This window comes from Tremella mesenterica (genome assembly GCF_000271645.1).
Source record: "Tremella mesenterica DSM 1558 unplaced genomic scaffold TREMEscaffold_1, whole genome shotgun sequence".
In the NCBI taxonomy this organism is placed as follows: domain Eukaryota; kingdom Fungi; phylum Basidiomycota; class Tremellomycetes; order Tremellales; family Tremellaceae; genus Tremella; species Tremella mesenterica.
The window spans coordinates 1823632-1851153 of NW_006711225.1; the positions used below are offsets into that span (position 1 = coordinate 1823632).

General features: G+C 48.1%; 5 protein-coding genes across 5 annotated transcripts; 2 read left to right on the forward strand and 3 right to left on the reverse strand.

Annotated features, from left to right (window-relative positions):
- Positions 1-842: 842 nt before the first annotated feature.
- Positions 843-2408, reverse strand: TREMEDRAFT_26078 (uncharacterized protein; the record flags this gene model as incomplete). Its single annotated transcript, XM_007000649.1, has 1 exon — positions 843-2408. The coding sequence occupies one exon, from the start codon at positions 2406-2408 to the stop codon at positions 843-845; it is 1566 nt and encodes a 521-aa protein (XP_007000711.1).
- An 8474-nt stretch (positions 2409-10882) lies between these two features.
- TREMEDRAFT_70709 (uncharacterized protein) lies at positions 10883-14915 on the forward strand (the record flags this gene model as incomplete). Its single annotated transcript, XM_007001960.1, has 8 exons — positions 10883-11024; positions 11138-11344; positions 11387-11970; positions 12010-12177; positions 12224-13283; positions 13328-14338; positions 14426-14631; positions 14680-14915. The coding sequence occupies 8 exons, from the start codon at positions 10883-10885 to the stop codon at positions 14821-14823; spliced, it is 3522 nt and encodes a 1173-aa protein (XP_007002022.1). The 3' UTR covers positions 14824-14915.
- A 206-nt stretch (positions 14916-15121) lies between these two features.
- On the forward strand, positions 15122-18132 carry TREMEDRAFT_26851 (uncharacterized protein; the record flags this gene model as incomplete). Its single annotated transcript, XM_007000741.1, has 16 exons — positions 15122-15246; positions 15405-15477; positions 15564-15612; positions 15798-15902; positions 16095-16140; positions 16187-16232; positions 16277-16336; positions 16383-16527; positions 16576-16694; positions 16737-16916; positions 16962-17052; positions 17142-17245; positions 17349-17445; positions 17489-17571; positions 17616-17710; positions 17853-18132. The coding sequence occupies 16 exons, from the start codon at positions 15122-15124 to the stop codon at positions 18130-18132; spliced, it is 1698 nt and encodes a 565-aa protein (XP_007000803.1).
- A 4731-nt stretch (positions 18133-22863) lies between these two features.
- On the reverse strand, positions 22864-23440 carry TREMEDRAFT_19024 (uncharacterized protein; the record flags this gene model as incomplete). Its single annotated transcript, XM_007000372.1, has 2 exons — positions 22864-23039; positions 23263-23440. Coding segments are annotated over 2 exons (354 nt in total), but the record flags the coding sequence as incomplete, so codon positions are not given.
- Positions 23441-24236: 796 nt separating this feature from the next.
- On the reverse strand, positions 24237-27175 carry TREMEDRAFT_72754 (uncharacterized protein; the record flags this gene model as incomplete). The annotated part of the gene is made up of 6 exons (XM_007002074.1): positions 24237-24844; positions 24894-25553; positions 25635-25793; positions 25844-25974; positions 26222-26311; positions 26352-27175. 6 exons carry the CDS (start codon positions 27173-27175, stop codon positions 24237-24239), a joined length of 2472 nt encoding a protein of 823 aa, XP_007002136.1.
- Between the last annotated feature and the right edge of the window lie 347 nt (positions 27176-27522).

The window sequence follows — 27522 nt, forward strand, 5'->3', positions numbered from 1 at the left end:
TCTGACACCAAGTACGGCGAAGTTAGACGGGGTTAGGCTAAGTAGGGACAATGGGAGCAGAAGTACGGCGATGTTAGGCGGAGTTAGGCTAAGTAGGGACAATGGGAGCAGAAGTGCGGCGATGTTAGGCGGAGTTAGTCGAAGGAGGAAGAGGATGGCCGAGGGCTCGGGGAAGTTGGACGAAGTGCGTTGAAGTACGTCAAAGCGCGAGAGGGTTGGATGAACGTCTAGGAGGAGTAGATAATATTAGCTGAGAAGATCGCTGAAGTTCTTCAGCGATCCTTGATTGTTGTCAGTAGTAAAAGACAGATAGAGATAGCTATAAATCAAGATACATCGCCATCAGTAGATCAAAACCCTAGTTAGAGTAACTACGCCGAAGTACGCCGTAGTTACACCCCTTTCGACGTCTGCGCCCTCCTGGTTGGGTGAGACATCGACTCAGAGCGTGAAGTTAGCCGAGGTTCGTCGACCGTCGGTCTATTAAGAAGTAGTTGTTCGACGGCCGTGACAAACCTCCACTCTCATATCTTCCTCTGCTCTCAAGCCTATTGGGAATAAACTCCAAGTCTACCTTTCCTCTGCTCTCAAGCCTATGCAAGCTGCTCGAGATGTCCAGGACTTCGGTGACTTCTTCGGGGCTATGAATCGGGCATGGAATGCTTCTCTCTCTACTGCGTTCCCGTCTGAGACTCTCGATCTACCTTCGGTCATCGGTAGCCTCCACACCAATCCCGCGGGACCGAGTAGATCGAAGGAGAAAGGAAAAGGAAAAGGTAAGGGTAAGAGTAAGGACAAGTGAGCGGTACGTAGCTGTAATCCTATGTTGTATGCAGTACGTTCTATCTCCTAGCCCTTCGCAGTCGCCCTTCCTTCGGCTTAGTAGGGTGAAGTTCGTGGAACTTCGCCAATATGTCGTCAGCTCCATCGACGTTCTCCACTGGTTCCCATGATACTGAGTCGTCTGTTCCTTCGTAACCTAACCACTCCACCAAGTACTCTAACTTTCCTGATCTCTTATTTACTCTAGAGTCTACAATGTCTTTTACCTCCCACGATTCCCCTACATTATCTACCTCTACTGGGCCAGGTGGTTCAGCTTGCTGACCAGGGAATACTGGAGGATGATAAGGACGGAGCAAGGAGACATGGAATACGTCATGGATACCTGCCATTGTTCCTGGTAGTTCCAATTTACAAGCATGAGAACCCACCTGCCGTACTACTTTGTACGGCCCACTTTGCTTAACATCTAACTTCTTCATTGGTCTCTTCGTCTTAATATTCTCTAACGACAGCATCACTAGGTCTCCTTCCACGAAGTTCGGCGTAGCCCGGTGTTTCCTATTGTATCCTTCGGCGTACCTCTCATTAGCTTTCTCAATTCCTTCGATACAATCCTTGTGTATTTCAGTCAAGTCTTTCACCACCACCGTAGCAGCGGGTACTTCGACTTCACTGGCCTTGATCTCTTCCGCCCACAGAGGATGATATCCATAGTTCGCATAGAATGGTGTCTTATTAATCGCGGAATGGTGGGTGTTATTGTAGGCGAAACTAGCTCGAGCTAGTAGCTTCGACCAATCGTTCTGCTGATAAGAAGTGAAGATTCTAAGGTATAGTTCCAAGGACTGATTGGTTCGTTCGGTCTGCCCATCAGTCTGTGGATGGTACGCAGTAGAAAGATGTAGTCTTATCCCGAGACTATCGGTCAAGTTCTTCCAAAACTTCGAGGTAAACTTCGATCCCCTGTCCGATACTATGTTCTCCGGTAATCCATGCTGAGCCACCACATAGTCCATTATCAACTCTGATAGGCCAGCTGCGGTTAACTTCGTCGTAGTTGGGATAAAAATGGCCCATTTGGTCAACCGGTCCACTACTACTAAGATGGAATTGTATCCATGGGAATTAGGGAGCTCTTCAATGAAATCCATCGAAATACTGGACCATGGCTTCGTAGCCACCTCCAGTGGTTTAAGCTCTCCATGGGATCTCTGTCTGTTAGTCTTTGCTCTCTGACATACCGCGCATCCAGCGATGTAATCTTCGACATCCTTTCTTACTCCCACCCAAACGTAGTCCCGTAGGACTAGCTCGAGAGTCTTCGCTGAGCCTGGGTGACCAGCTAGAACCGAGTCATGTCGCATCTTCATGATCTTTAGTCGAGCATCGGCGTAGTCTGGCACATAAGTACGACCATCGAACGTAAGGAACCCCCTTGAATTCCATCCCCCACGAAGTATTAAGGGAGACCGCGAGGTACGGCGTAGTTCGGTGACCGACTCTGGTTCCTGCACATTATCGTGACATGTCAGATGAGAGCACTTAGCACAGGTTACCCCCAGTAATTCTTCTCTAACCTCCTCCACCTCTTCGTCTTCCTGTGTTCCAACTATCAAATCCATAGGATCAATGAGGTCGTTTTCTCGTACTTCCTTCGTACCCTGTAAGGCTCGAAGTAGGTGTTGTAACCCAGAGCTAGTGTCGTCAAGTTCGTCGAACTTCGGCAAACCTTAAATAAGATTGCTCTCCTGCATCATAGTACTTCCTTTTCCTGAGTGGTAGTCTGCTCTTCTCGACAGTCCGTCCGGCAGTGTAGCTTGTTTTCCCGGTCGATACACCATTTTGAACCTGAAGTTAGAGAGCTCTTCGACCCACCTACCCTGTCTAGGGCTAAGTTGTTTAGGTTCCATCCAATACGTCAAATTCAAGTGATCTGTGAGAACTGTAGTCTCTACCTGTAGCAGTAAGTGTCTCCTTCTTCTGAAAGCCTCAACGATAGCTAGTAACTCCTTTTCCCCTACCGTATAGTTTAACTGCGCCGCCTGGAACGCTCCGGATTCGATGGCCACCGGATGCTCTTGTCCTAACTCGTTCACCTGCGAAATTATGAAACCCCAGCCGAAGAACGACGCATCTGTTTGTAGTAGTGTCTTCAATGAAGGGTCAAAGTGAGCCAATACTGGCGCCCTACACATCCTATCCTTCAATTCTTTAAAGGCTCTTTCCTGCTCTACTCCCCAAACAAACGGCACATCTTTCCTGGTGAGGTCATTGATCGGTTTAGCAATCTTGGAGAAGTTGGGGACAAAACGCCGATAATAACTGACAACTCCCATAAATCCCCTACTCTCTCGCAAGTTCTTAGGACGGGGAAAAGATACGACAGCATCGATGTAATCCGGGTTACTGGAAATTCCCCTCTGTGAAACCACGAACCCCAGGAAGACTACCGAATCTCTCTCAAACTCGCACTTACTAGCTTTAACGAACAAATTCGACCTCTGAAGCACTTCAAACACCTTCGCCGTAGTTCCCCTCAGTTCTTCCAACGTTTGACCGTAGATGAGTATATCATCTATGTAGACTACTACTCCCTTTCCCAGCAGCTCTCGAAAACTTTCATTCAAGAAGTGCTGAAACACAGCGGGAGCATTCCGTAGGCCATCCCGGACAACAAGAGACTCGAACATACCGTACTGTGTCCTGAACGCTGTCAGGTGTTCATGACCTTCCTTTACTCGTAGGAGTTGATAAGCCCCAATTAGGTCTAACTTGCTGAAGTACCTCGCTCTTCCCAGCTCTTCGGTTATCTGGCCGATCAGAGGCAGAGGATAGGCGTCGGGTATCGTTGCCTCGTTTAACTTTCGGTAGTCAATGACCATTCGCCATTGACCTTTCGCCTTCTTCGGTACCAAGAACATCGGTGATCCGTAGGGCGAATTACTGGGTCGAATTCTTCCGGCCGACATTTCGCGATCTAGGATGTCTCTCAGCGCACTTCTCTGATCTTCTCCAAGCGAGTAGAGTGGAGCAACCTTCAGGTTCGCCCCCTCCTTAAGATCAAACTCCAAATCATAGCTCCTCGAGGGAGGTAATTCCTCACCTCCCTTCCTTGGGTTAAAGACATCAATGAACGAGTGGTATTGTTCAGGAACCACCTGATACAATTCCTCCTGTTCCTCCGGACTCAGTTCATCCTGATCATCTTTGTCTCGGAGATCTATCGCGTCCGTCGGAGTCGGCAGCCCTATGGCCGCTAACTTCGCCGCACTTGGTGAGGCTGGGATGGGAAATTTCACCGAGTTGTCTCTTCCATCAAGGACAACCCCTTCCTTCCTCATCCAATCCCACCCTATCACAACATCTGCGTCGCAGAGCGTTGTTACATCGAGACGAACAGATCGCACTTCGGCGTCCTTCGTCAAACTAAATCCGACTTCGACAAACTCGGTGATAGGTCCAGCGACACTCACCGAGCCGTCGAACATGTGAACGGGTACGCTCACCTGATATCGCCTCTTTTCTACACCTATCTTCGCTGCTGCCCTAGGGCTTATATATGAACAAGTAGCTCCAGTGTCCCAGAGCGTAGTTAGCTTTATTCCATTAATGAAAATGTCCGATTTAGGTTGATCTCTGGAAACGGAAGGGATGAGGAGGTGATTATTGATATTGCATGAACAAGGGGTACTGAGTGGTGTATTTTTGTATTCACAATCCTCTGGCTCCATCAGCTGTGTTTCGTTTATGGGTTTGGGAATGGTGGCCGAGAGAATATGGCGGACCCGCCGAGCCTCGCCTACTGCGACAGGTCCTCTTCTTTTCCCTGGTCCTCTTCCAAATCTACTTCTCCTCCAACCGCATTCAAGTTCCTCCTTTGTCCGAGAGGTACTGCGTTCCCTCCCGATCCTCCACCACGTTCTCCGAACTTCTCCCCCCATGGAGGCAACAGTCCAACCTTAACCTTAGCCTCCCTTACAGGACATTCCTTCAGCCAATGTCCTGTTTCACCACACTCCGTACACTTCCCCTCTTTCCTCCTTGTCTCCCTCAGATCGGAGCTTGGCCTAGGCCATTTTCGGCGAACTTCGTCGATGTTCGGCGGCGCACTCCTTACCACCGTGGACGTCATGGCCGCTTGGACACCAACCTGCGCCGAAGGTTGTCCCTTTTCCCATTTCTTCTCTTCTTTCTTCTCCGTCCTCTGACTTTCCACCACCGTAGTCGTCTTTGCCCCCCCTTCCCTCTTCCTCTCTGCCTCCTTCTCCACTTGCCTCCTCCACAGGCGGTTGTCCAAGGGAATCACAAACTCCAATAGCTCTTTTACAGTCCCAAACGATCTACCGTGTCTTGCGATTTCATCTAGAAGGTGCGATTTTAGTCCTTTCTTGGCTCGGTCAACTAGGTTTCCATCATCAGACCACTTGAGAATCGCAACATGTCGCTGAAAGGCGGAGAAGTAGTCCGAAGCAGACCCGGTTTGCTTGAGGTCGTTAAGTTGTCGGGCCGCAGTTCCTTCTTCGTCTGGATCACCAAAGTTAGTCTTGAGGTACTTAACGAACTGATCGTGTGTCGTGAGGTACTCAGGAAGAGGTCTTTTGGATAGATCGGGCTGCACTGCAAGAAGAGGTGTTTCGCGTAGATGAGAGATCATGAAAAAGACTTTCTTAGTGTCGTCGGGGAAAAGATGAGAGTTTAATTCGAAGTGTACGTCGCACTCGGACAGAAAGGCCGTCAACTTATTCCGCTCTCCTCTCCAGAAGTCTGGATTAGGCAACTTGATACCCTTCCGTTGTTCCCCAACTACGCTTGGAGTCGCCGAAGTTTGCCGTCCCATGGCGTACCTCACCCCTTCAGATATCCCTTCTGCAATTCCCCCTACTGTCTCCCTTTCCCTCCTCTGCTCCCACTCCTCCCTGCGCCTACGTTCTTCCATCATATCCTTGTTCATGTTTGCCACCATCTGCATCAAGGCTAGCATCACCCCTTGTGTCCCTCCTTCTCCGAAGTTCGTCCCACTTCCAGCGTTTTCTGGCCGCGGAGTTTGATCCGATCCAACTGGGGATCCGATAGGCGGGGGAGCATCGCCCGCAGGGGTAGGAGGATTAGAAGGTATTGGTGGAATGGACTCATCTCCTTGAACTGACCCCCCTACACTATCTTCCATCCCAAGGTCCTGTCCCATTGCTCTTCTAAGCTCCTCCAACGCTCTCCTCTCATTTTCCTCCATCCTGTCGTCACTCCTACTCATGCCTCGTGTGACTCTCCTTTCTGGTTCCATATTATCTTCGTACTTCTCCGAGGTTCGCACGGGTCGTCGGTAACAGCGATCCTTGATACTGTCACGGCCGTCGAGCAACTTCTTCCTTATAGACCGACGGTCGACGAACCTCGGCTAACTTCACGCTTCTGAGTCGATGTCTCACCCAACCAGGAGGGCGCAGACGTCGAAAGGAGTGTAACTACGGCGTACTTCGGCGTAGTTACTCTAACTAAGGCTTTGTTCTATTGATGGCGATGTATCTCGATGTATAGCAATCTCTATTTGTCTTTTACTACTGACAACAATCAAGGATCGCTGAAGAACTTCAGCGATCTTCTCAACTAATATGACCTATCCCTCCTAGACGTTCATCCAACCCTCCCGCGCTTTGACGTACTTCAGCGCACTTCGTCCAACTTCCCCGAACCCCGGCCATCCTCCTCCTCCTTCGACTAACTCCGCCTAATATCGCCGCACTTCTGCTCCCATTGTCCCTACCTAGCCTAACTCCGCCTAACTTCACCGCACTTCTGCTCCCATTGTCCCTATTTACCCTAACTTCATCTAACTTCGCCGTCCTTGGTCTCAGAGGTCCTGAGTTACGTGTAGAGTAAAGAGGTTTGAGTCGTGATGGGGTTTTGATGGTCAAAGGAGGGTCGTTGTTGGTGGAATAATCGAGGTGTCACGACGTAGTTCGTGACAGACGTGCACTAAGCTCTTGTGCTAAAAGATCCAATGCTCAGCTCATAGTATGAGCTGAGACCCTTTATAAACTGCTTGTGCTGCGACCGAGATTCGAGATTTATGACAGTACATCTACCACGCCATAAAGTAGAAGAGGGCTCTGCACTAGCGTCGTCTGGTGAGATCCCTATACCAAGCAAGACATTGAAGGATTGGCACGAGTCATTGGGACATGTTGGAGTTACGTCAATCAAGAAGCTCGAAAAAGCAAATCTACTCAAGATTGAACCAACAGAACCACCTTTTACAGGAGATCAATGTGATGTCTGTATGATCAGCAAATCAACCCGTCTATCATTTACCGATGTTCCTGTTCGTGCAACAAAACCTCTCGAAATCCTTCATTGTGATCTCGCTGGTCCACTCCAATTATCATATCAAGGATCAAAGTACTATCTCAGTATAGTGGACGACTTCACGAAACTAGTCGTCTGTATGGCTCTCCAGAACAAGGGAGAAGCAACACAATGTATGATACTCGCCGTCAAGAGATTAGAAAATATTGCCGAAGCAAAGGTCAAGATCATACGTACCGACGGCGGTTTAGAATTTTCAGGTGGAGTTTGGGATAGATTCATTGGAGATAATGGAATCATCCATCAAGTAACCACACCGTATACACCTCAACTCAATGGAGTTGCAGAAAGAATGAACCGTACTCTGAAGGAGATGGTTGGAGCACTCCTACGTCAAAGTGGACTAGGAATGAAGTTTTGGCAGTACGCACTCTTTCATGCGAGTGGTATGCTGAACAGGTGTAGGGTTGGAGAAGATGGCATCACTGTCTATGAACGATTCTTCAGACGTAAACCCAACCTTGCAGATCTCCATCCATTTGGTTCCGACGTCTATGTCCATATTCCATCTCAAGTACGTGGAGGAAAGGCAGACTTAACTCTTCCAAAAGCTTGGAAAGGTAGACTTGTAGGTCTCCCATTTACGTCAGCTGGATATATTGTGTGGAATCCTGTCACGGACAGTTTCACAAATACAAGAGACGTGGTTTTCCCAAGGCAGGGGGGATCACAGTTGGAGAATGTGGTAGACGTGGAGAAGGATGCTGGAAGTGATGTAGAGAAGGAAAGTGGTACGGAGAGGCAGGCAATAGGTCAGCCAGAGGAGGCTGAGGACGACATTCCCCCTCCTGAAACAACAACAACTCGTACTCCTCCTCTCATCCCAGAATCAACAACACCTCCAGTCCGTTCCACTACTCCTATCCCGTCAGAACTTACTCCAGTTGAAGACGTACAAGAACAAGAACAATCTGTAGTTGAAGAACCTCAACAGCCTGTAGACCCAAGCGAGGATGTGACAGGAGAAACAGAGGAACAAGAATTGCCTGTACAACAAGCAATAGAACCACGTAGATCGACACGTCAAAGAAAACCAAGAATTCTACTTCTTGAAGGACCTCAGCTCATCAGTAGTGACGAGCAAGAAGAGGGATGGGTGTTGACAGTACAAGGAAGTATCTTAGATAACGACCCAAAGACATATGAGGAAGCTATACGCTCTCCATTAGCTAAGGAATGGAAAAAGGCTATGGATGCAGAATTAGGAAGCATTCAGAAAGCGGAGACGTGGGAGGACACGGTTGCTCCAGCAGAGAGAACTCTTGTTGGAAGCAAGTGGGTATTCAAGACCAAGCGTGATCAACATGGTGCTATCCTCAAGTACAAAGCTCGTGTTGTAGCGAAGGGATATTCTCAAATCCCTGGTCAAGACTTTGATGAAACCTATTCCCCTGTTGCTCGACTCACTTCTCTTCGTATATTCCTCACTCTTGTTGCTCAAGAAGATTTAGAACTAGGTCAAATGGACGTCGTATCAGCTTTCTTAAATGGTAAACTCGATAAACCAATCTTCATGCAAAGCCCACCAGGATACAAATTGAAGAAAGGTTGTGATAGTGTCAAACTACACAAGGCGTTGTATGGTTTGAAGCAAGCAGGACGGACATGGTGGGAAGCGTTGGATGAACATCTTCAGACGCTTGGATTCCGTCGTACAGCTCAAGATTGGGGTGTGTACCGCTTTACAGGAAAGAAGAAAGCATATATTATTGCGTATGTTGATGATCTCCTCATTGCAGCTGAAGATATCAACACGGTCAATCTTATCAAAGAAGAACTCTCACAAAGGTGGGAGATGACCGGCGCTGGAGAACCTCAATTCATGTTAGGATTGAAGATTACAAGAAACCGTTCAGAACGTACAATATGTCTTACGCAGACAGCTTATATTGATACGCTACTAGAAAAATATGGTCTTACCAATGTACGACCTGTTATCACTCCTTTTGATTCGAAAACAAAGCTTCAAGCAAATGGTCCAGCCTGCAAGGAAGGTATTACACGTTATCAACAATTAGTTGGAAGTTTGATGTGGACAGCTATAACCACACGACCCGACCTTGCTTATGCAGTTGGCGTACTCAGTCGCTATTGTGCAGATCCCACTGAAGCAGCGTGGGATGCTGGAATCCATGTCCTCAAGTATCTTAGAGGTACACGTACCCACGGATTAGTATTAGGTGGGAAAGAGGGGACAAAGTTATTGGAAGCATGGAGTGATGCTGACTGGGCTGGAGATTTAGACGATCGTAAATCAACAAGCGGATATGTTGTCAAATATCACGGATCAACAGTCAGTTGGGGAACGGTGAAACAAAAGGGTGTAGCATTGTCTACAACCGAAGCAGAGTATATGGCTCTGACAGAAACAATCAAAGACGTAACATGGGTTCTCAGTATTCTCAAAGAGTTTGGAATCAAGACAGAAACATTCCTTCCCGTTCTTATTCATTGCGACAATCAGTCAGCAATAGCTCTCTCAAACAATCCCGGTCATCATAAAAGCAGTAAACATATAGATCTCCGATATCATTTCATCCGTGATCACGTCGAACAAGAAAAGATCAAGTTGGAATATGTGGAGACAGAGCTCCAAGAAGCAGACATCTTCACAAAACCAGTGGGTGGAACGGCACATTGGAGACACGCAGAAAATATTGGGATTAGACCAGAGAAAGTAGTCACGGAAAGCGGCATGGCTGCAGTGGTGACATACGGAACAGTTCTCGTGGTAATGGGGACAAAGAATAAGATGTGGCGTAAACATAAGAAACAACGTAAAGGATGTTGGAACTGTGGAGAGGAAGGTCATTATCGTCATGATTGTCCACACGCAAAAGTGGAAGAAAATCATAGTCCGACGGAAGACGAAACGACAACACACTCAACCGTGATGACACACAAGAAAACAATTGAACAAGACGGAACGTCATTGTCAATACGTGTCATAGTAAAAACTCCAAAAGAAAAGGAAAGGACGTATGAGGAAAAGTGGGGACATCTAGCGAAGAAAGAAACTCTCACAACTCACCGTCTTGGTAAACATCATATTCCTATCAAACAACGTCTCGGTAATCACACAATAACCTCGCATCCATATACATATTCAGCTCATAATCCTACAACAACAAAGAAACTCATTGACCGTATTACAAGGTTTGACAAGAGAACCCCAGCAAATCCTGCTCAAGCGGCAGAGCAACACCGGCAAGGTGTGCCACATACCGCTCGACTCCTGAGCAACACCCGCAAGGGTGTGCCACATAGAGGATTACAGAAAACCACGTGGGGGAATTGAACTCATGACTTCCAGGAGACACTTCGTACCGGAGATACTCGACTGATAAGACATGAGAAATAATAAGAGGAGTTGGTTGTTGGAATGGATAGGTAAAGAAAGGAGACAAAGTGATGTTTGCGTGGAGTGTGGGAAAATTTTTCAGGGTCCAAGGACACGAGGGATTACGGAAATATAATAAGTTGTTTGAGTGTGGCAGTAGGGTGTACGTGCAGTGTGATCGTGTCAAGGGGGGTGTTGAATGGTGACCCGCCACACTGCGGAGTTATAAGGAGTTAGAGCGTGGGAAAGATGACTAAGGACTACGTATCCCCTGGACGATATATATCTAGATAGTTCTTCTAGATAGTTCTCTAAGATCTTATGAATCCATACTAGATCGTGAATTTCAACAGAAATGATGAAATGCCACGTGTACTCCCTTGTGCCTGAATTATGTTGGGCCAAGAGCGAGTCGCAGAGAAAAGCAAAAAGCAAATTTCCATCCGCCAAAGATACTTCTCCTCTGCCATCGATACCTTCCCCACCCCGCCCCCTATACCATCACCTACTACCTTGACTCGGTGGCCATTGGTGGGTAGCTCTCCTTCTGGATGACACTGGTCAGCATGAAGGCTGTACCATCTACCCTCCGGTCTCTCGCCCTTCCTGCTCGACCTCGCTCATTCCGTCCAGTCAAACGGCTTCCAGCTCAACGTAACTATGCAGTCGCAGCCCCTGCCGTCGGTGCGTATGCTCCCGTTGATGGCGAGCCTACCCTCAACTCTCCTTCCGAGCTGGCAAGGCGTATATCTGCAAAGGTATTGCCAAAGCTGGAAAAGCCAGACGTGCGTAAAGTGTTGGTCGTAGGCAGTGGTGGATTGAGCATTGGCCAAGCGGGAGAGTTTGATTATTCCGGTATGTCCCACTCTGATGGTATGCCCAAAAGCTTACAGCTAGGCTCCCAAGCCATTAAAGCTCTCAGGGAGAGCAACATTTCCACAATCCTCATCAATCCCAACATCGCTACCATTCAAACATCACATCATCTCGCTTCGGAAATCTACTTTCTACCCATCACCGCCGATTATGTCGCCTATGTGCTCGAAAAAGAACGACCTGATGGTATCCTTCTCACTTTTGGAGGTCAGTCAGCCCTCAATGTTGGTATACAGCTGGATAAGATGGGCGTGTTGGAACGGTTAGGAGTGAAGGTGCTCGGTACACCCATCAGAACATTGGAAGTGTCAGAGGACCGAGATCTGTTCGTGCAAGCGTTGAATGAGATTGACATTCCGGCTGCCCAGTCAACCGCTGTTTCCACCATACAAGGTGCTTTGGACGCGGCAGCGACCATCGGTTACCCCATCATCCTTCGTTCGGCTTTCTCCTTAGGTGGTTTGGGCAGTGGTTTCGCTCATGACGAGGAGGAGCTTCGAAATCTTGCTGCCAAAAGTTTGAGTTTATCACCTCAAGTCTTGATAGAGAAGAGTTTGAAAGGGTGGAAGGAGGTCGAATATGAGGTTGTCAGAGATGCTGCAGATGTGAGTCTGGCTTTGAAGAATGACCCAAGCTAATGACAGAACACAATCATATGTTGTAATATGGAGAATTTCGACCCTCTCGGTACACATACCGGTGATTCCATCGTGGTGGCACCTTCACAAACTCTGACAGATGACGAGTATCACATGTTACGATCAGCCGCAATCAAAATCGTGCGACATGTTGGTGTCGTGGGTGAATGCAATGTCAGTAACACATCTCCAACCAACGCTCGAAGGCTGATGGACTTAGGTGCAATACGCTCTTGATCCCGAATCTCGTGATTACCGTGTCATCGAAATGAACGCCCGTCTTTCCCGATCTTCTGCTTTGGCATCCAAAGCTACTGGTTACCCCCTCGCATACACCGCCGCTAAAATCGCTCTTGGACACACTCTTCCTGAACTCCCCAACGCCGTTACCAAATCCACCACCGCTTGCTTCGAACCATCCCTGGACTACATTGTAACCAAAATTCCCAAGTGGGATTTGGCCAAGTTTCAACATGTGGAGCGGACTGTGGGGTCAGCGATGAAGTCTGTTGGTGAGGTCATGGCTATCGGAAGAACTTTTGAAGAATCATTGCAAAAAGCCATCCGACAGGTTGACCCGGGTTTCGCAGGTTTTGACGCTTACTGGAAACCTGAAGACATAACGACGGCTCTGACAGCGAACAATGATCGACGTCTGTTCGCTATCGCCCATGCGATGTTGAATCTTGATTATACTGTGGACACCTTGCACGACTTGACGAAGATTGATAAGTGGTTCCTGTACAAACTTGAGAACATCGTCACTGTATACCGGCAATTACGGGCTGTTCCATTCGACCAATGGGACAAAGAAATGGTCATGACAGCCAAGAAAACCGGATTCTCGGATCTACACATGTCACAATTGGGCTCGACGTCGGAAAATGAGGTTCGTGCACTCAGGAAATCACTTGCAATCACTCCTTTCGTGAAACGGATCGATACTTTGGCGGCGGAGTTCCCGGCCTACACCAACTACCTCTATACGACATACAATGCCACGACGCACGATCTTGAGTTCGATGAACACGGTACGATGGTCCTCGGTTCTGGAGTCTATCGCATTGGTAGCTCGGTTGAGTTCGATTGGTGTGCTGTGACCTGCTCGCGTGCAATCCGTGATCTGGGGAAGAAAACGATAATGATCAATTATAACCCTGAGACGGTGTCCACGGACTTTGACGAGGCAGACAGGTTGTACTTTGAGGAACTGGGCTTTGAGCGAGTCATGGATATCTACGAGCTGGAAGGAGCTGAGGGTGTGGTTGTCAGCGTGGGCGGTAAGTCTACCTCATACACCTTCAAGAGACATGCTGATGATCAGGTCAACTCCCTCAGAACATTGCCCTTCGTTTGAAGCAGACCGGCGTCAAAGTCCTTGGAACCGACCCTGAACAAATCGACAATGCAGAAGACAGACATAAATTCTCTTCCATCCTTGATGCCGCGGGGATCGACCAACCAGCCTGGACGGAAGCTACCTCTCTCAAAGCTGCTGAGGAGTTTGCTTCGCTCGTCGGCTATCCTGTGCTTATTCGACCTTCATACGTTCTCTCTGGCGCTGCGATGAATGTCGTTTGGGACGAATCAACACTTCACGAACGACTTTCCGCCGCTGCCGATGTTTCTCCCCTTCATCCAGTCGTCATCTCCCAATTCATCGATAACGCACAAGAAATCGATGTTGACGCCGTCGCTCATAAAGGGAAACTTCTCATCCACGCCGTATCAGAACATGTCGAAAATGCCGGAGTTCATTCCGGTGACGCAACCTTGGTCCTTCCACCTTATTCATTACCCGAATCAGACTTGGATCGTCTGAAAGTAATCGCCGAGAAAGTCGCCAGTGCCTTCCACATCTCGGGTCCATTCAACATGCAAATCATCCGTAAACCCCCTACTTCGGGAGAAGCAGAATTGAAAGTCATCGAATGTAATCTCCGAGCATCTCGTTCTTTCCCTTTTGTCAGTAAAGTGCTAGGAGTCAACTTTATCGATATCGCCTCCGCGGCCATCATGGACACTGCAGTCCCAGAACCGGTGGATTTGATGAAACAGAAACGTGATTATGTGGCGATTAAAGTTCCTCAATTCAGTTGGACCCGGTTACCAGGGGCGGATCCATTCTTGGGTGTCGAGATGGCTTCTACGGGTGAAGTGGCAAGTTTCGGAAGGGATATCTATGAGGCTTATTGGGCGGCTTTATTGAGTGTGAATGGGTTCAAATTACCCAGACCACATAGTGGGATCCTTCTTGGAGGTGATATTACTAGACCGGAGATGGTGGAAGTAGCGGCGAATCTGATGAGATTAGGGTTTCATTTGTACACACATTGTGAGTGCTTGCGCTCCTGAGATTTTCCCATCCCCTTGTCACATCATATTTCAACCACTTTAGCAAAGAGTGGTAGCTGACACCCAGCCGCTGAGGTTGAACGTCACATCAACACTCAACCCTATTTGTCCATCAAAAAGATCCTCATTCCCGTCAAAGACAAACGCAAGCTCAGAGAAGTGTTGGAAGAACATGAAGTAGGAATGGTCATCAACATTTCTCGAAGTCGAGCTGCCGACACTCTTGATGCTGATTATGCCAGTCGTCGAGCTGCTGTCGATTTCGGTATCCCCGTGAGTCTCTTCATCGTCTGTCTGACTCTACTTTGACTGATATCATAGTTGATCAATAATGCCAAGTTGGCCGTTCTATTCACCGAGACGCTTCAGAGGAAATTCCACCATTCACCATTACCTTATGTGGAAGGTACAAACCCATCAGAAGTTCGTTCATGGCGCGAGTTCGTACCAGATAGCACAACATAGTGTTTCTTCACTTCTGTCCCGAATGATATGAGAGGAGGATGGTATCTATAGTGATATCTTGTGTAGATAATGAATTGCATCTAGACTTGTGCACTCACGACAATCTCGGTGCTATCGCTCTGCTAAAAGTGAGATTTTGGATGAAATTTTGGTTCCGCACCTCCACCTGGTCCGTCCACCCCAAATCGTCGATGCATTCAGCATTCCCCATCTACCGTAACTACCTGCTGTGACTACTTTTCGCCTCATCAGCTTAAAGTGGAGTTGGAATCGATAACGATCAAGCATATCAGTAACGATGCCGTCTACAGCCAAAGTCAGAGAGAAGAAATGCGCAGAGAGGGAAATGTTGATCTCCGATATGGAGAATCTCTTGGGTTATCAAGATGATCATCCAGAGGACCAAGAGATAATTATGACTTCGTGAGTTGTTACCATTCCCCTCACCACTCCTCTTCTTCTGCGCGATACTCTTGTCAACCTAACACCGACTCACGCGTTATCGCAGCCTGGGTGACATGTTTGAAAAGCTGTTGACGCACGATGGATCATCTCCAAAGGACTCTTGGTCTGATGAACAGTCCACAGGAAATTGTATCCAGGTTCAAGTCCCGCCAGGAGGGTTGGTCAGTTGAACGTGTAGTTTCCGCCTATGTACGTCCTCTTCATGTTCCTCTTCTTATCTCAGTTTCTCGAAGAATCAAGTTTCATTACAGCGGCTGTCGAAAGCTGATGGAAAGATCCGAGCGGCTTGTGCGGCACATAGGAAGACGAATTGTTTGACTGAAGGTAGGTCACTCATCATCAGCCCTCTAAACGATGTTATCTTTAACCTCTCAAGCAAAGATGTTCTTCCATGGGATCGTTCCCGCCCATCTCTCTCCTTGACGTGTATCTTGAAGTCGTGTGAGCTCGTGGCGAGAGTGCATGATGGAATGTGTAGTTATGATGAGATCTGGAGAGCTGATGGACAGTGTTGTTCACGGAAGCTCTCGATGAAGCGCAGCAGAAAGATAAAGAGCTTGCCAGTGGTGTTCAGCCAGATGGGCCATTTTGGGGGTTACCGAGTAGTTTCAAAGGTCACTTCACGTCTCCTATTGAATTTCAACTCATATAATCTTCATGTCCTCCTTGCACCGATCGCATTCGCCCGTGGGAAAGTGCCATTGGTAACTGTCTCCTACTCCAAATACCTTTTAGCTAAGAGGACTCTCACGATAGGTTGGGCACATAGTGTCGTCCCACCAAACGTCCGTAGCTGACATCATCAGACACTTTCAACATTGCCGGGGTTGATACCTCTCTGGGATGTTCAATGTGGGTCTCATTCCCTACTCTTCCATAAGAGACAACTGATCTTTAGGCACACATCTCAGCCTTCCACTTTGGACGATGAACTCGGGGTACGTGTCTCTTTAACTCACAAACCTCAACGTCTTGACTAATCTGGAAGCTCGTCAAGCTTTTCCGCCAAGGCGGAGGTATTCCATTCTGCAAAACGAACGTCCCACAAGTGAGTCTTCAGCAGCTCTGACTGATCAGTACATTACTGATGCAAGACTTTGTTGGCCTTCGAATGCTGTAATCCAATCTTCGGACGGACGACCAATCCACATGCCTCTGATCGGACTTGCGGTGGTAGTTCTGGTGGAGAGGCCGTCATGGTTGTCCTTCGCGGAACTCCTCTTGGATGGGGTAATGATAGTTCGTCATCACTCTCCTCGTCTCAGAACGAGAATAGCTGAGCTCAAGCCGGTGGAAGCGTTCGTATACCAGCTGCATACTCAGGGTGTTGTGGTCTCAAACCTGTCCGAGGCAGATTGCCCTTTAGGGGAACGCGAAGATCCGTGAAAGGTTTTGAAGGAATTAAAGTGAGTTTGAAGGCCTCTGATGTATCGTAGCTGATTATCAAGACCATGCATGGGCCAATAGCGAGAAACGTCACCGATCTCATTTATCAAACACGATCCATCACACAACTCGCTTTGGCATTTCCGAGTTCTGGAGAGGACCTCATACCGTTGCCGTGGACCGAGCCCAACCTACCGAAAAAACTGAAAATAGGTTATATGATTGAAGATGGTTGTGTCAAGGTCAGATATCATGAACTGATTGATGGGTGAGCACTGATGATGAAGACCAGTCCCGCATGTGCTAGAGCAGTGAATGTTTGTGTTGAAAGATTGAGAGCGGCCGGACACGAAGTGGTAATCTTCCATCCGCCTCCAAGTAAGTGTTGCTTTTGGCTAGCCATGATAGTCACTGACAAGGACAGTCCTGGAGGCTTTCAAGGTACGTCATCTCCGATATGGATGAAGGCGAGCGCTCATGTCAGTGTTTCGTCGCTCTCACCTCTGCGGAGAGATATAGTCAGCTTTTGAGCAATGTTGGGTCTGATGAACTGGAGGAATCGATGAAGTTGGTGAGTCATTTCCTAATCCACTTTTCCCTACTCCCCTAGGATCACTCCCTTACACGGAGGTACCCCGCTGTTGATGATCGCGACGGACAAGCGCTGAAGCCAGGTTGTACTGGGATCCAAAATGCCCGGATGGGTGCAGTGGGCAGCCCAATGGTTTGTCCGCCACATCCTCAAAGACGAGATTTTCGGCGGAGCTTTCGGTGAGTACAACTACTTCTTGTGCTCGGCATAACTCAACCCCAGCTGTCTCAAGAGGAAAGTCCGTGCCAGAGTATTGGGAATGGACTTATCGACGTGACATGTATGCACAACAATTTCGCGAAGCGGTGAGTGTATGAAGTCGTACGATCGTTTGGATCTGACGAAGAAGGCATGGGATGTGGGTCAATTCGACGCTCTGATATGTCCCGTCATGGCTACACCAGCTTTGAAACATGGCAAGACTAAATTTCTTTCTCCTCTTGCGTGAGTGATATCCTCCTTCGACCTGAGTGGTCGATATCTCTCATCCCTTATCCCCCTTTCGGCCCCTCAAAACGACTAACACAGCATTGGCAAAATCCTTAGCAGATGTTTTCGGCAAGTGAGTGATGAACTGATGGAACAGAATCTGGTGCATCTTATTCAACATTGTAGAAGCGACCGTAGGTACTTTACCCGTAACTCGGGTCGATCCTTCTCTCGACGTCCACCCCTCTGACTTTTTGAAGGATAGCACCGGTTCGTGGATCTTGGAAAAGAGAGTGTACACCGGTCCCGATGCAGCATACGATGCATCAGCAATGGCGGGTTTACCTGTTGGTGTACAGGTGGTTGGAAAGATGTGGCAAGAGGAAAAGGTGTTGGGTATCATGAGTTTGCTTGAAGGACTTGTTGGATATCAGTGATCAGCACGAATCGGTGAGATGTTGTGTAGTGTGTTAGATTTGGCAACTTTTGTCATCCCATCCATCATATGTACATACTGTACTCTAGATGTATTGTTTTCATGCTTCACTTCTGCCTGAGACAATGAGACGCTACTCGCTCCGGCACTTTCACCAGTATGTAGCAATTACACACCATATCCCTCAACGGTCACTGTCGCCATTTAGAGTCTATGAGAAATTGTCCTCCAACTCCTTCAGTCTAGAACTATCACCTTGATCCGCGGCGTTCAACGCGGCTTTGATATCTTTCTCCCACCCTGTCCCCTCTGAGCCATCCAACAACTTCTGTGCTGTTTCCGCTGGGGCATTCGGCCAATCGTACACGATTATCAACCTTCTCGCAAGTTGATGTTCGAACTTACGTAAATCCACTCCTACCTCAAAAGCCTCGGCAGCTACGTCCGTCCAATGTCTTCCATTCTTCTTCTTCAAACCTTTTCTCAACCACTCGACTCTTGTGTTCACTTGGTTTGTATCTTCTTCTTCTTTCTCTAATAATCCTCTATACTTCTCAGCTAAGATATCCGCTTCATCTTCTTGTAAACCTCCTACATTCTTCGGGTTTCCATACCATGGAGCCCATAACGTTCTCCTTCCATTATTACGCTTTGATTTTTCTGACAATATACGCATAAATTCACGTCTTTTGTACTGAGGAAGTTTTCCCCACACTTTCAATCTTTTAGCTTTCACATCCTCTCTGCCTTTATAATTGTCATGAAAACCTCTACGAGCCCATGGTTCATCAACTCCTAATTGTTCAAGTTTCAAATCAGCCTCTTGGTCTTCAGGATCGATGGAAGGAGCTGCGTCATGCATGTAAAAATCCTGCATCGCGTTCAATGAAGACTTGTTTTCCTTTTGAACGTACTTTTGTCCGATGGGATGATATATTTTCATCCGCTCTTCCTTTTCCTCCTCCGATTCTTTTAGCCATTGCCGAACTTTCCTCTGGGCCTTATTGTCATCCAGTTGGGAGAGAGCAAGTATAAGTCCACGACGAGAGATACTATCGTGAAACCCTTCTTCTCGGAGTTGTTCGTCCAGATCAGGAAATCGATCGTCTGTTGCTATTTGAAAGGAATCTTCAACTTCGTCATCATCTTCTCCTTCTTCCTCTGTCACCTCTTCTTCTTGTAGGCTTGAAGAATCGTGTTGTCGCCTGGCGCTTTGGTCTGTATCATCGCCTGACACTTCATGTTCCCTATCGGTATCGTCGGTGCCTTGTCGCTCATCTACCAAATCATCTGGGTGAAAGAGACCGTCAAGAATTCCCCCGTCATTCCTGTTCCGTCGCCCTTGGAGACTCTCAGGTGTACTACCCCGGGAGGACCTGAGTGTCAAACGCCTTCTGACATTCCTGGGTCCTCTGCGCGAAGGCGCCTGGCTACCTGGATAAGTTCAGCGAAAATAATATCGACACGAAGAGCCAAATAACTGACCCAATGTATTATCAATAACCTCATCGGCATCACTCTGATCACCCCTTTCCCCTAGAGCCTTTCGCTCCATTCCTTCCTTGAGGAACGTTCTCCACAATGCCTCATGCGCATTCTTGTCATTCGTGTCAGACAAAGTTTGCATCATCTCCAGACTTCTCTCCTTCGTAAGACCAGCAGTCTTCAGTACCTCCAATTTTCCCTCGTCGGTTTGAGGGAGCGGAGTCTTACGATTGGAAGGTGCCTTACGTTTGCGCGTCTGAGACGTGTCACTGTCATGATCTGTACGGTTTCCATCGGACTCTTCCAATATGCTGGTGTCGGTGGCAGTGGCAAGCTCCGTGGTCGAGGCCGATGAACGTTCGCTCAAGTATCGTTCGTACACTTGACGATATTTAGCCTCATACCATCTCCGTGTGTATTCGAATCTAGGAGGGTCCAATTCTTTCATCTGCATCCAATCATCCCACTTCGCCCGCCGTGCCGTAGGATCCTTGATTGCCATGAGACGTTTGCGCATGACCTTTCCTAGTGGGTGTTCGAATCCAGCATCCTCTAGATTTCTTATGGCCGCTTCCTTTGTGGCGTATTCCACCTCCCCCTTCTCATCCGATGCTGCATCCTCCGCGTCGGATGCCGAGACTGGATGTTTCGCCTCTTCAGCTATCTCGAATGGTGGCTCCTGATGATCTTCTCCCGGCTTGGGTATTGCCCGCCGAAGCTCGTCTACGGGATCGCCTTCTTCTTCTGTCTCTTGTCTGTCTTTCACTTCCACGTCAGCTAAATCGGTTTCGTCGTCTGCCAATGCTTCGGACCGTTGCTTTCGACCGTTGACTTCCACTGCCTGGTCATCTTGACCTTCGGTCTCTTGATCTGAGTGACCAGATTTGTCCTCTCCGACGACATCCTCCGTAGAATCGGGCACGAGTCCTTCTGGCCCCGTCGGTCTACGTGGTGAGAGGTCCTTACGTGGCGTTTGTCGCTGCGGACGGGTAGTAACTTCGATCTTTCGCGCAGTACGTGCACGACGCCCCTGTTCTTCTTCGGAGGAAGCAGGTGGTGACTCCTCAACGCTTCGCTGTGGCATGCCGTTTGCCTTATTCTTCGGAGACTTGGTTCTTCCTTCTCCTGCGTATGCCATATCTTCGGCTTCCTTCTCTCGTTTCTTCTGGGCCCGCTTTTCTGCCCGCAATCTCCTCCGCCGCCGCTTCATCTGATCCCACGCTGCATCCAGCCACTTCTCGTCCACCTTGCCTTGATCATTGAGTTTGACAGACCATGTTTGATCCGGCTGAGTCTCATAGAACTTTTCTAGCCTCACCAACTTCTCCTCCGATGTGATAGGTACGTCATCATCTGTATCGGTATCAGTTTGGGACTCAAAGTCTGATGTTTCCTCTATGATCGGTGGTTTCGGACTGGAAGTGCGTGAGGATTGCGTTGCAGCGTGTCCATTGCGAGAAAGAGGAGGGGACCGGGATGACCTTGACGAGGTACGGGGGGTCAAAGGTGAATTGGGAGAGGAGGTGGGAACGGAGAAGACGGTCGGACCATTCGCCGAAGGAGAAGTGTATATCCAAAACACCATCATGGCCAGTGTCTTGAAAGCCACGAGAAGGGTGAAGGAGGGTTGGTACGTCAATGGGTAGGCGGCCAGCTCGACAAGAGTAAGTGTCGACCATATGGGCCAATAGCGATCATGGTGGTCGATATCCTGAGGTCGACGATTTGCGACGTCTGTGCATTCAGTCAGCTACATCGGGTCACACGTATCGCACATCAAGTTTCAGGAAAAGGCGAAGAGGAAAGAGCCTGACACGAAGAACGGCATGTTGTAAAAGTGAAGCTTAGACTCACGTTGATATTGCAGTGGAATGATGAGATCATACCCCGCAGCGAGAGTCATAGACCATTCCTTGGGTGTTATTCGTACCCCTACCCAGGATACAACAAAGATGATACATATTCCCAGTGGTGCACCGATACCTAACTTGGACAAAACATCAACGAGCCAGCCCGTCTTCCATAGCTAATGGTCAGCAATGACAAAGTAAATTGTCAAACTCACTGATTCGATGACGTATCTTGCGATATCTTCCAGGGGCGCGCTGAAGTCTGTCCAGACAGACGACATGGTGGAAGCATCTCATGCGATCGATTCAATAAAGTCTCTAAAAGAAAGCGAATGTTGCCAGCTCCTTCGAACATGGTCTCATAAGATCCTTTCACGAGTTTGGTGGAGTGGGACAAGGAGTGCAATGTCAAAGGAGGGTCTTGGTAAGTAAGTCGACGGAATCATTCTTGTCTCTATGATTTCTCCAATAACCTTCACGCGACGGAATTACGAGACTTTTTTACTGGTTCAAAATCTAGATCGGAGTTGATTCTGACCCTTTGAAATCAGTCAGCATACACAGTCATGTGAGAATATCAACTCACTTCGGAGGTTTGTTCCTGAAACCCTGCACCCTTTCTCGTGTTGAGTCTGCCCAGGGATCGTCTAGCGCGAACATGGGCTGCACGTTTGCCTGGTCGTCATACCGGAAGAGCGTTCTCTTCTGGGGTCCCTTGAGAATCGACTTAGGTCCTCCAGTCCGTTTGGTGGTTGCCTTTTTGTCCGGCTGTGTAGTGGTTTCACGTAGTGGAGGCGTGATCTGAGCAGGTGAAGGGGGTGAACGATGGGGTTTACCGGTCCTGGTTGCTTTTTTAGACGTGTGCGGTCTTCGGCGAGGATGTGAAGTGGCAAATATCGGTTGGTTTAGAGGCTGTAAGGGATCTTGTCCGAGTCGCTCTGCTTGGGTGTCTGACTCAGTTTCCGACTCTGGCGGTGTTTGAGGAGTTGGTAATCGTTGGATTGGTCTGGGAGGTGGTGTAATTTGGTCGCCAGATGGTTGAATTTCAGATTCTTGGGATGAAACGTAAGGTGTTCTTTCTTCAGGAATCACTTCAGATTCCGACTCGTCCGATGATCTCACAGCATTCCTCGTCGTATTTCGAGCTCGTCTTTCGGGCGTAGTGGCAATATTCAACCTTCGTTTCTTTTTCCTAGAACCCGACGAGACGTTATTCGTATGAAAGAGATTATTAATCTTGCCTCCCAACACCTTCACATTAGCCAAGTTCGTACCATATACCCCCGGAGAGTCCCAGCTCGGTGACATGAATATTGTACGTAGATTTGAGAAGATGCTTGTGTGATGCAGAGGAAGGGGACGATGTAGAGAGAAGAGAAACCACTCACATACACCCCATCAATTTTCGCAAACCACAAAATGCTCATGATTGTAGTTTTGGCACATACGACCAAGGTGTACGTTGCTTCAGGTAAGATGAATGCCATGACGAGTTCCATGAATGTGGTCAGAGTCCATAATGGCCAATATACTTTGAGGTGAGCTTCATGTGATGGTCTCAATCGAGGGTTGTCTATAGATCAGCCACCGTGGGAGTCGACATGATCGAAGGAAATAACAGCATGTCCTCCTGAGTTAGAAACAGGAGATCAAGCATGTCAGTCAGACCATCGCCAAAACGAGGCACACGAACACATAGCAGAGAGATAAGAGGTTCAGGGCAATGAGTCCACCGGGATGGATGGGGGAGGGGAGGAGGGGAGGTGATTTAAAATGAATAGAATCAAATTACTTACATGCCGCTTGAGCAGGAATGGTCCAATCCCACATTAACCCACTGACAAATGCAAAGCTCCTCGAAGAAACACGTAAAATGACCCAAGAAATGATGAAATGTATAGCGACGAGGTACAATTCCCATATACCTAAGAAAGAAGAGAGTGGGATGATGGTATCTGCTAACCAACCACCTGAAGGGATTAACTGAGAGTTAGTTGTGGTAAGATCGGCTTCATGAAGTCCCTTGGTAGATTGAGTAAAGGCACGAGGGCTTCATAACAATTATAATGGAATAGAATATATGAGGAGACCTTCGAGTAAAAATGAGCATAAAGGGATAACGAAAAGATAGGAGAAACAAACTCACAATTTCGTTCCGAAAGACGATAGATTGTGTTGCGAGATCCATCTCATCTACAGAGAGTAATTGAATTTGGTTAGTACTTCACTCTTACCCTGAGTCAGGTGAGGAAGAGTCAGTAAAATATAATCTTACATGGGAATAAGAAAAACAGAGAGATTGTTGCGAAAAAGGAAGTCTTTCCGAGTGAGATGGATGTGAAAGGAAACGACCAAGGGGGGGGGGGGGGGGGGGGGAAAGGCAATGGGGGGGGGGGCCGTTCATCCTTATTGCTGGGCCAACGAGCCAACGGCCAACGGCCAACGACGAACGATGGGGGATGAATGCGGGGCAATGCAAGATCGACAGGAAAGCATAAGGCAGACAAAGTAAGAAAAGGACTCGAAACAATGCGTAATACCATCATACACAAGTCTGTATACTCCGTTTTAGAATGTACCAAGATATCTAAAAACTGATTTCTTTCTTTCATCTGGTCGTTATAAATACATTCCTATCACTCATTATGACGGCATAGCATCACATCTTCACCCACCACCTCCTATATTCTATCCGAATAAAGCATTCAAAGTATTGTCCAAGATACACAAAAACGACCATTTCAAAGCAAGAACCGCCTGACATACAGAATCATTTCCCCTCGTCATATTTCATCCCAACTATTCTCCCCCTTCTACCCCCTCGTGGTGGTCCTGTTCGAGGTTGAGTCTGAACATCTTGTTCGACATACGACTCGCTTACCGGAGGCATCTCTTCCCATACCGCTTCGTCGAAATGTTCCAGATGATGACTTTCGGTAGATAACGGTGTGGGTGGATAAGCCGATGCGCTAACATATCTCGGTGGAGCTGCTGAGAGGGAAATGGTCCTAGATCCATACTCTGGATTGGGATGAACATGTTGTGTTTGTTGATGTTGTGAGAACTGTTGTTGTTGAGGAATGGTATTTATTTGACTGAGTGATGTACGGAAATGACCTTGACGGGGGGTAGTAGCGTTTGACCAAGAAACAGGAGAGAGAGGTTGATGAGGTAAGAAAGGTCCTTCTCTTTCTCCTGGATGAATGTATGGTAATGATAGATAAGTCTGAGTTGGATCGAATCGGGCTTCGGTGTAAGATCCATAACTACCCACATACGGATATGAATACTGATTTTGTGAGATATATTCACTAGCTACATCCGCTGCTACGCTGGTATATCTCGCAGGAGCAGATGAGCTTAAAGAGATGTTCAGACCTATCACAATCAGGATGATCCTTTGTTAGTTGAAGAAACTACAACTCACCAGAAGGTTGAATCCACTGATCTTCCGCCTGACGAGCATCCGAATTCCAAGGAGTCAGAACTGCTCTTTCTTCATTGCTCAGACCGGAAGGTCCTGAATCTTCGATCTCCTCTTCTATCATGCACCACATGGCCGCCAAAGCACCAGGACTATCACCTGGACCCATGAGTCCTGGGTCGATATCAGAGGGTAATTCGTGCGGTGCGGCAGTCAACATATTTCCTTCTGGAATCTCTAACATGAGAGGAACGACGTGATAATCTTGTTGTATATCTTCAAGATTGGTGTATTGTCCAAAAGTCGGGTCGTAATAAGGTTGAGCGACAGATACATAGGTCATTTGTCCTCGTCCCAGTGCGTTTTCGCCTTCGATAGGCCCACCTTGACTCGGAGGTAGGACATGAGGTTGGGGTTGAGGATGAGCTTGAGTTGGAGTCTGAAGTTGGAACTGAGATGGAAGAAGATGAGGCGAAGGCATAGTAGATGATGGTTGAGTGTATGGTGTGCTTTGAGGAGTATGAGGCGGAGGTGGTATGTCCACGAATGGATTATTCCCAGCGTGATCTTCACGTCGTAAGGATGGTAAGGAACCAGGAGGCATCGGGAATGGATAACTCCTGAGCACTTGTTCCTCCGTGTTCCCCTCCCTCGGGAGTACACCTGAATCATGAGCATGGTTCTTTGGAAAATAACACGATCAAGGCCAGAGTACACTATGGGCGGCATATGCAATTGACTCACTCTGCCCAGGAGCTCCATGCCGAAAACCCTTCCCAGGGGAGGCATCTGATGTGTCGTATGTAAGATACTGACTGGCCAAGGCGCTCTGTCTATCCGGAGGGTGAACAGTATATGGGGAACCAGTAGAAGCTCTTGTTTTGGCTTTAGGTTTACGTGACCCTTCGAGTCAGTACGTTTGTTAAACACATATGATCTAGTCAACGACTCACGTCCCGTTGATCTGGATTGATCTCTCTCCCTGCGCAATGCCTCACGCTCTCTTTCTCGCTCTTCCCTCAGTTTGATTTTGTCGGCCCTACGCAGGGGTTGAAACTTGTATCCCGGGATACTTTTCTTGATGCTGTCATAGGTTAGCGTTGATCATTGGGATCATTGGAATACACGGAATGAGAACGCGCGGACCAGATTCAAAGGCTTTACGAGAATCGACGAGATGCCGTCATTAAGTGCCGCCAGACGGAATCAGACTCACTTCCATCTCTCAACTCTGCACGGCGTTCATAACTCTGCTCTCACTCTGACCCTCTCTCTTCATAGCATAACTATTCATTCTGCTGAATATCCGCCTGGGGTAGACCTCTACCCACCTTACCCTGCCCAGGGATAGAGCCTCGTCGTCTTGCGCCTTCTTCCCTTTGGCTCTCTGGGCAGTGCGGGAGGTGGCATACTGGCTTTGTCTTTGTCCATCTCCTTACTCGAAATCTCTCCATTCTGAACCTTTTGACAGCTCGTCGAATCCCGTTTCCGGTCCGGACGAAGTTACCTCTCCGCTTCCACTCCCACTCCCACTGACGACACCCATCTCCGCCATGATCTGATCGATTCCCGCGACCTTTCTCCCCAGCTGCGATAGCCTTCAGCTTGTCCGATCTGTAAAGAATCCAAGCGTTGGGAGGTCGAGGGGTATGTATTTTACCTCTTTTCGTAGGAGATATGGTGGATGATGTTGCGGCTGCAGTGGTACGAGACATCATGGACACTGACGCCGAAGCCATAGAAACGGTATCACCAGCATCAAAATCAACCATTGATGACATATCCTCAGTCATTTCCCCGAAATCAAAATCCGTGCCGAACCCCTCATCTTCGGTGATACCACCCCATTGACTTTGTCCACTAGGAAGAGGGAAAGAGTACGACGAACTCGGTGTGAACAATTGTGGAGAGACGAAATACCCTCCTTCATGGGAGAAATTGGGAGCAGGTGGACCCATTGGTGAGTATGTTGGTGGAGTTTTGTGAGGTGAGGAAGTGGAGGAATGCATCTGATGAGGTGCTAAGAATTGAGGAGGGGGTTGATGGGGTTGACCTCCCGTCGTAATGGGACCGATGTGGGGAGAGTCCTGATGATGCCCGTGCGTTTCGTCCCATGATGTGTAAGGTGGTGTGGTGGTGCTGGTTGGTACATTGGGAGGTATGATATGAGATTGTAAAGCTTGTGCAGTATGTCGCGTGGTTCTACGAGGAAGGACGACAGGATCAGATCCACCCAATGAACCCTCGACCACCTGCTTGTGAGTCGTTCCCTCCGACGTAACCATTGATCGTAATGTCTATCGCTTCTCTTGACTATCTTGTTGTTGTCCTTGATTCCACCCAGAACAAAGCCAATCTTGGAAGGTTGACCTCTGTTGTGTCGCCACCGACTGATGGCTCAACAATAATAAAATCTGCTGGAGAACCGACTGTGGAAGAATAAGAAAATGAAGAACAAGAGAGGGAGAAGGGAAAGGTCGTCGGGTAAGTTTTAGCTTTTTGTGTCGATGGGGGTAGGTCCGACTTGGTGGGGGGGGGGGGCACTTGATTGGGATCGAACAATAGACCGAATGTGAAAGAAGCGAATGAACAAGAAAGTGTGGTTGACACGAGGATGGTACGTGTCGAAAGG